General features: G+C 46.1%; 1 protein-coding gene across 1 annotated transcript in view; it reads right to left on the reverse strand.

Moving 5' to 3' along the window:
• Positions 1-3,509: 3,509 nt before the first annotated feature.
• Positions 3,510-9,045, reverse strand: part of FCHSD2 (FCH and double SH3 domains 2) — a 144,475-nt gene continuing 138,939 nt past the window's right edge. The window contains exons 15-20 of the mRNA XM_010133623.1: positions 7,853-7,936; positions 7,547-7,724; positions 6,847-7,067; positions 5,811-5,940; positions 5,571-5,653; positions 3,510-3,763 (exon numbers count right to left, since the gene is read on the reverse strand). Of these exons, the coding sequence (XP_010131925.1) occupies positions 3,680-3,763; positions 5,571-5,653; positions 5,811-5,940; positions 6,847-7,067; positions 7,547-7,724; positions 7,853-7,936 (780 nt within the window). The 3' untranslated portion in view covers positions 3,510-3,679. The remainder of the gene's footprint in view (positions 3,764-5,570; positions 5,654-5,810; positions 5,941-6,846; positions 7,068-7,546; positions 7,725-7,852; positions 7,937-9,045) is intronic.

Consider the following 9,045-nt stretch of genomic DNA (forward strand, 5'->3'; position numbering starts at 1 on the left):
CCTCTTAGCCATGAGGGCCCATTACTGGCTCATGGGGAACTTGTTGTCCCCCAGCACTGCCAGGTCCTTCTCCACAGAGCTGTTTCCCAGCTGGTCCCCCCTGAGCTGTGCTGGTGCAGGGGGTTGTTCCCCACCAGGGGCAGGACCTTGCACTTGCCCTGGTTGAACTCCATTGGGTTCCTCTCACCCAACTCCAGCCTGTCCAGGTCTTGCTGCTGGCAGCGCAGCCTGATGCTATCTCAGCCCCTGCTCCCAGTTCTGTGTCATCACATCCTCACGGAGCCTTTGTTTTCCCTCCGCACCTTTTTTTTGCCTCTCAACAGCTGCCGCGTGCTGTTAAATCCGCATCCATCTCCCACTTGCAGCCAATGGCAGCCACGGGGACTTGCCACTCCGCTGGGAAAGCACTTCAGGGTGAAGAGACTCTCACGGACATGAGTTCTGCTCATGTTAATGGCAGGATGATGCAATCTTAGCACACCGGCGGAGCGGCCGTTATCTGCTGGGGTGGTTTAGTCACAGCGAGGCTTTTAAGAAAGGGGAAGGAGAAACATTAGAGGCATGAAGGGGCCTGTTAAGTAAATGGAAGATGGGAGAAGTGGTGCATTTGAGGATTAATATAATTTATACGCAATATAGATGGTGAAAAGAATCACAAAGAAAGAGGTTTGGGTGTGATGCAGCAAGAAAAGGAGAGATGCAACGAGCGAGAAGCTAAAAGAAAAGGACAAAGCGGACACAGCGGCAAGGCAGGCCAATAATTTCTGGAGGAGTGTGAATGCATCTAAGAAGCAGGGGAAGATGGGATTTCTCAAAGGAAGAAGCTGCAGGAGCTCAGGGGGAAAAAATGATGAAAGCCCGTGGAACAGCTCTGTGTGAACAGTGGAAATGAAAGATGAAAGATCCAACCCAATGTGGTGGTGGTGCCTGGCGGCCGATGGCTCAGCAAGATGTGTTCAAACGCTCCCGACAACAAACAGCTGGAAGCAAAACCGGGGAGGGAACAGGCACAGGGGGCTCAGGTATCGCTAACGCAGGTTGGGACGCGGAGGTCAGCCGGGCAAGGAGCTGGTTCACCGACCAGGGGATCCCAAGGGCCGGGAAGACAATCTAACATGGAAACCCAGCGCAAAAAGGGACCCTAAAGCTGGAGAGGTCTGGGCCACGGGGGAAATACTCCTCAGGCCATTGGTGACTCGACCCTACTCCAGGGCAATCACACCGACATTAGGGTCAATCGCTCTCCCTCGTTTTCTGTGTGCAATTATCCTCATGCACTAAGGCTACTGAGCAACTGTTCGACAACCGGAGCTTTGTTACCGGCTCTCCGGTTTTGGCGTGATTTTCTGCCTCATATAAATGCCACCTTAAAGCGATGTTTAAATATCGCTTCAAGTACATGAGGAAGTGTTTTCCTGCGCGGGAGATTTGAAAAGCATCAACCACAGCAACGACACCCAAGAAAACGCATGTTTTTACCCCTAAACGTCACGTTGTCCCTCAGGCCCAGCATCTTCTGACACCGTTCTGCCACAAGGCCGTCTGTACCGAGGCGACGCCATGGGTTTAGTTCCACTTTTTTATTATTCAACTTTTTATACATAATAAATACAAACTTTTTACAGCCAATATAAAGAAAGCACTCGCCCCTTATGCTTTCAGTGTACTGACCTGTACACGGTGAGACGTCGAATACATGCCCTGTACGAAGAAATCAGAGTTCCAAAGGAGGCAGGTTTTTTACAACTTCTCTTTTTTTTTTCTTTTTTCTTTTTTTAAATAAAATTAGCAGCTCTTACAGAAAATATTTTAAAATACAACTAAAGAGACTTTAAATAACACTTCCGGGATTTTGAAAAGTCCAAGGATGAAGGACGCAGAAAAAACTGGCCAAAGAAATTGAACATGAACCTTATGGTGATGCTTTTGTTCTGCGCGGTGAAGCGGTCAAAATTTTCGCAAACAGTTAAATCTTTGTTAAAAATTTCTTTTTTAAACTTAAGAATAAGTTTGATAAACACATAAAAAGACCTCAAACAGATCAACAGGACAAGAGGTGCAAAAAGAATGGAATAATATGGAGAAGGCTTCATTGGACAGTCACCGATTCCGGAGCTGAACCACGAATTTTCTTCAAACAGCCCCAAGATCCCACTGGGGAAGGAGGCTGGCAAACACAGAGGCCTCAGAGACCCAGCTGGGGTTGAGATTTACAAGTATGTGCAAAGTTTATGGTAAAATCTGGTTAGATGATTTTGATTTCGTAAATGCAGCCTCAAAAAATAGCCCTTGTAGAAAACTTACTGGCTTCGAAAAAAAAACCATAAAGACATAAGAGCGCGTTGAACAGAACCCACAGAACAGCTCAAAAAAACCAACCTTGTGACACCTTTTAACTGCAGCTTTGATCCAATGGAGATCGCTGAAAATAATTTAAGAAAAACACAAAGAAAAGCCTGTTTTCATCCAGTTCTGAGCACTTCCCTCTGTCTTAAACCTCAGAACATCCTCTGCCTTTTTCTTTCAAACAACAGCTTCGTTTTCAGAGATCTCCAATTGAAAATTAATTTCAGAATTCTTTTCCTCTCTATTTCTTGCCTAAGAGTAATTTGAGAGTGTAGTCTCGGCTGGACACCGGAGCTCTTCCTGGCTTTGGCAAATGAATGGGCTCCACGTGGGAAAACGCGATGGGAGCGTCCAATGCAAAACCAAAACAACAGCGGTAAAACCTCTAACGGTAACTTCTAACTCTAGCCGGATGTTTGGATGACAAAGATACGCTGCTAACATCGGATAATAACGTACATGGCGGCAACGGATCAGAGTGACCCCAATACTTTAAAAAAATAAAACAAAATCTCCTAAATCTGCTAAGACAAAAAAAAAATGAAGCTCAATTTCCAGATCTACACAAAAATTTCAGTTACTTTGCTACCGGTTGGTTTATGCTATGGAAGAAGACGTTGCTACTAATTCAGCACCTCCATATTGGATACTCTATTACTAAATGTACGGCATAAACGCTACTACGAAGAATAGAACAGTCGAGCTGTTAGTTATTGAAGAGGTGAGCGTGAACATCATCAACGCTGTGTGATCTGCATCAGGTTTCCTTACCTAGAAGATTATTTTCTGCCTTTCAGCGAGGGGGTTAAAGAGGAGCCAGCCTCTCCTTTAGATGTCTTTTTCAGTTCCCTTTTTCATTCCGCGAGATCTGATTAATACCTAATCAGACGAGTAACGCTACGAGAAGAACCGACAATCTTTCACACATTCCTATGGCGACAGTAATATACTGTACTAATGCACGTGGTCGAAGGACGCTATGACTCTAAGTTGCATGGACGAGGCTCTTTCCTCAGCCTCTGTCTAAAAATGGACCGTCTTCAGCCGAGAGGGAACCCTGCTCCGAGGTGACCCTCTGCTCTGGTGCTGGTTGGCCCATCTGGGTTTGTGCTAAAGAGGAAGAACCATGTATAGAAATCAAAAACCAGAAAAAAAAAAAAAGGCACGAAATATTCATGACTGCGGGAAGAATCCACCAAGTCGCTGCCACAGAAAATCCTCCCTATCTCTTGCTCTAGTCAAAGTCTTCATCATGCAAAGGTGCCTAAAAACGAGAGTGACCAAACTCTGCGTTTGGTCTTGATTGTAGCACTACTACTGAACCAGTCCAGCATTACACCAGAGTAATCTCCACATCCTCGATCTTCTCTGTTGCCCGGCGATGATGCTGCGTAGGCGGAGGTGGAGCTGCTCGCACCTGCAACAGCCAGAACCAGCCTGTGTAACCATCAGAAAACTCAACATCTCAGAACTTGTATAGACCAAAACTACACCTTTGGGCTCATACCTCGAGATGATGCAAATATACACATTGGATATTAAGATCAACTCAACTAGAGTGAGGAAGCAGCTGAATTCAGGTCCAGTTGTCTCCAGTGGAGCCATCACAGCTCTGTTATAACTTGGCACCACTCCCAGGTGACTTGTCTCCAGCATGAGGGGCCAACCCACCGAGTGAAATAACCCAGATCTCTCCTGCCTGAACCTGCGGACAATCCAGTATCTAAACCCGGGATGGACTTTGCACTTTATATCTAATGCTGAAATCTGAGGATGCTCCTGCCTGGAACTTCTGCGGACTGGGAACTACAAGAGCACCTTGTTGTGTCTGAGTGGCTTCCTCATATTTAATCCATCGCTGACCTGGACGATGTATGGCTGAAACCTGATGCTATTTCTACACTCTGCCACATCAATAAAGTTGTTCTGGCTCCTGATGGAGATGACTTTAAGTGCCACCAGCAGCTCATGCCAAGTTTTTATCACACAATTTCAGAATATAATATGCAATACTGACAGAAATCCTCTCGATCCAGGCATGACACTGCTCTGAAAAGACAGTAAACTGCAAGAAAGTCGTGAAGAAAATATCAATCTACAAAACTAAAAGCTGAACCAGTGTGTTTTACGAGGGAGTAAGAGAACGTGAAACTTCTCTGGTCAATACTTAAATACCTCTGCCTTGTGTCTGCCACTGCATGAGGGCAACTCGCTGACTACTCCCATATCCAGAACATTATTTCTCAATGTTCAGAATTGCTCTTTTTCTGCAGCCTCGTTCACTGGGAATGCCAGGAAAATGTTCCATCTTGACACGTCTTAGTTTAGGACTCTGAAAGCCCCCAAACTTGATTTCAACTTTAATCCTTGGAGATGGATTTTGCCAGTTCTAAGTGATTAAATTCTTTGTTTCATTTTCTGGCAAAATCTTGCTTTTGGGGCAGCAAAGACAACACAGAATATCTGTATCTATTGATATTATCTAATGATACTATCTAATTATCTAATTTCTAATCCAGGGGGTTGGAAATAAATCAAACCCTAAACTCAACGGCGTCCCAAGGACTGCGTAGGATGTCAAACTGCTGCCAGTGGAGAAGTAGCAAGTGTACAAATCTCATGATGAAATTGCTCTGGCATTTATTCATCACCTCATTTTTAGTTCCCTAAACCCCTCGTTTAGGGGTTATTCTGTGCGGTGAGAAGAGAAATAACCTCCCGGCGCCAGAAAAGGCAGGGTGGGTTTATCATCACTAACGTCTATTTTACTGTCTTTATAGCTGTCATTTCCTCCCAGGTCAGATCTGATGATTCTGTGCCTCACGCAGAGACACGCAGCTATCACATCTCCGAAGCAGGCACAGGGTGGATGAAGATGAGGGGATGGGTAAGATTCAAGGTCACCTTTAAAGTCAGGGACTTACTGGTTAAACAAGGGCAGCTTTGTTTTGTTCTGGGGTTCATTTCATCTCAAATATCTCTCACGTTCTGTAGCTTTATGACACTTCCGTGGTGTTATCAAAGGGGAGGGAATAGCCCTTTCCTCACACTATTCATCTGAGATTCTGCTGTTTTAGACGTTGGATTTGGCAGAACCCAAAGAGCCCAGTCCTCAGTGCTGGTTCACTGCCCTGCTCTGAACATGCATCCCCCCGTACCTCGATTGATTCGGCCCCATCACTCTGCAGCATCAATAAAACCCCCAGGGTTGGGTTTGAACTTACAGGTCGCAGTTTGCCATACGAAGTTTCGGGAGGAACTCGTGGAGGCTGTGAGAATCCAGGGGACTCTGAACCAAAGCTGTTTTCTGAAAGAACAAGCAACAACCCCTCAGGAATGAGACAGTCGGTACTGCTGAATTAATTAACTTTATGTTGCAAAAAAAGCTTCATCTTTTTTCTCCCTCTGAAATGTGAACATTCTCCCAGCTGAAACGTTTCCTCTGCTATCAGAAAATCTCTTACCGTGAGTTGACGGCGATCTGGGTAAGTACTGAGAACCCCGTTTATCCGGGCTGTGGTAGGGACTGGTGGGAGGCTGGTCATACAGGGGCAGCGGTGGAAGGGCGTTATTAGGCTTCGGAGTCGGGGATACCTGGGTTAAAAAGAGAGAGGGGCTGCAGAAAGCCTTATGCCCCGGCAGTTTTTACGTATATGCCAAGGCGCGGGAGATTCTGTGACACATCGCACTCCAGGAATGTTCCCCTGGAGAAGAACTACCTGTCAAAAGTGCTGTCGGGTCTGTCTGGAAGGAAAGCTGAGATGTCCCACAGTGCTGGTGGTGTTTTTAAATCACAGGTTGCTGCTGAGCAGAGATTTCCATCCTCTCTCAGGTAACTTACAGGCTTTTTGAAGGTTATTTGAAGAAAGTCACTTGGCCAAGTGAGCCTCTCCATAGATACTCACACTAAAGCGCTGAGATCCTGGGTTTTATCCCAACTCAACCGTATTTGTATCATTTAAATGTTAATACAAATATTGCCCTTCAAAACTGGAGAGGCCATGGAACAGATTTAAGCACAAAAACATCAAATCAGGGCTGGGAGAGCCTGAAACCCCCTTTGTGCCAGGTACTGTTTGATGTCTCAGGCTATGCCATAAATTAATTACAGGAAGTAGACTGTGAATTTTCTCCTTTGGTTCATTTCCTTCCTACCCAAACACTCGCCTTTAGTCACCAACCCGTTACACTTGGCAAAATATATCGGTCAATAATTAGGAGGCTGGGTAAGAAACTCAAAGGTGAGCACTTGGCATTTCTTTTTTGTTTTAAATGGGAATTGATATGTTTTTCTTAAGTTGGTCCTGATTTTTTTTTCTTAATTAGTTGGTTCTGATTTTCTTAAATTGATTCTGATTTTTTCTTAATTTGATTCTAATTTCTTTTTCCTTAAGTTGGTTCTGATTTTTTATTCACTAAAGATGTGGCAGATCTTTGCAGCCCTGCAAAATCACCCTACCAAACTGTATGGGCAAGCTGCCACCTCACCCCTTCACATACCTGAATATCTCCAATCCACTGAGTCTCTCCGTTTTCTGCGGCCGTCAGCTCTTCGACTAACACCGATGGGAACACCCCAATGCGTCCGTTGAATTCCCCTTCCCAAAAGCCATCGTCATCTTGATTCTCCTTGTTCAAGATGCGGATGATGGCTCCTTCCGGGAAGGAGAGCTCGTCATCGGTCTGGCCCTCGTAATCATAAAGTGCTTTTACAAAACAGACTGAAGAATGGAAGAGGGAAAAAACAAAGTGTAACTGGTGTGAGCTTAAAAACATTTGAAGTAGTGTATAAAGTTTTCACAGAATTGTTGGGATTGGAAAAGCCCTTCTAGCTCATCGAGTCCACCCGTTCCTCCAGCACTGCCAGGTCCCCACTAACCCCTGTCCCTCAGCACCACCTCCACACATCTTTTAACATGTTTTATGGGTGGACTTGATGATCTTAAAGGTCTTTTCCAACCTAAATGGTTCTATAGTTAATTCCTGAGTGAAATTATTTTAGTTTTCCTTAACTTTAGTTACTGTTAATCTCAACTCTACAGGATAGCCAGGTTAATTATGCAGATTTGATATCAAATAGATAATTGTTGAGAACAGTTCTACTCGGATACGGGTCAAACACAAGCAACTCTCCTAAGCAATGCCTGAACCGGACATGCACAATGATCTCAAGACTTCTTATTTTTTTATTGGTATTTACCACTGGAGTCTCCGTTGAGGCTGCCTGAGACCAAGTCAGCCTCGGTGGAGTTGTTTGAGGTGTGTGATCGACTGTCCAGTGCGGCGAGGGACTGCAGCATGCTCAGCAGGCTGCTGGACGTCGGGAACTGCAGGTACTTCTCTGGCACGTAACCCACCTGACCTGCTTTATTCCGTGCCTGTAAAGAACCCACAGAAAAGATGCTCTGCTTTTGCTCACTGAAAACAATCCAAATACTTTCTCCCATCTAAAGTTCTATTTCTGAAAGTAACAGTGAAAAGAAAAACAATGTCAGAAAAATAATACCTTTACCCAGTCTTCCATATCTCCGTCCTCAATAACCTCCAGCACCTCGTGTTCCTCTATGGTCAACTCGTCTGGCTGAGACGCCTGAACAGAAAATGAGAACAGGAAAAGTGGGTTTGGGTGCACAGGACTGGCAGAGTAAAGAACATCCTCATCTAGACATCTATTAAATATCAGACTTTTTAAAAAAATGGAAAATGCCATGACTTTAAAAACTATAAATAAGGGTTCTTCCCACTGATGTTCACAAGACCCTTTTTCAGTCAAGAGGACAGATGGAAGCACCCTGAAAAGCACCCAGCATGTTCAACCCTACTGACTTCTGAAACCCCAATTACTCTGTACTCTGCCACCACCTCTGGTGTGATTTACAGCCGACCCAGCGGTGTGGGCTGAAGGAAATGGCATGAACACGGTTTGTCAGCAAAGCTTGAAGTCATGACTGGTGGTTGCACTGATACAGCACCAAGTGCTTTGTCGTACAGTAGAGAAGCCTGATGAAAACCGAGACAGCATTTCTGATACAGCCACACCGAAATTAGAACATCTTCTAATGGCAGACACACAACTGGTCTCAAAGCCAGACAAGGGCATCTCTGCATGCTGCATTTCACAGAATCAGAGAGTCGTTTGGGTTGGACAAGCCCTTCCAGCTCCTCCAGACCCCCATTCCCCCAGCACTGCCAGGTCCCCACGAACCCCTGGCCCTCAGCACCACCTCCACACCGCTGGCAAACCCCTCCAGCCATGGGCACTCCACCACTGCCCTGGGCAGCCTGGCACACGCCTGCACAACCCCAACGGGCAACAAATCGCTCCTCAGGGACAACCTCAACCTCCCCTGCAGCAACTGCAGGACAGTTCCTCTCGTCCTGGTGCTTGTTTCTGGAGGGCAGAAACCAACCCCCACCTCATTCCAACCTCCTGTCGGGGAGTTGTTGAGAGCCAGAGGGTCACCCCAGAGCCTCCTTTGTTCCAGGATCAACCCCTCAGGTCCCTCAGCCGCTCCTCAGTGCACTAGTGCTCCAGACCCAGCTCCAGCTTCGCACGCTCCAGCCCCTCAAGGTCCTTCTGGGAAGGAAGGACCTCCTTCTGGCCCAAACTGGATGCAGGAGTTCAGGGGTGGCATCCCCAGTGCCCCCAGTATGGGGGAACAATCCCTGCCCTGCTCCTGCTGGCCACACCAGTGCTGG

This window comes from Buceros rhinoceros, unplaced genomic scaffold (assembly GCF_000710305.1).
Source record: "Buceros rhinoceros silvestris isolate BGI_N320 unplaced genomic scaffold, ASM71030v1 scaffold473, whole genome shotgun sequence".
Lineage (NCBI taxonomy): Eukaryota > Metazoa > Chordata > Aves > Bucerotiformes > Bucerotidae > Buceros > Buceros rhinoceros.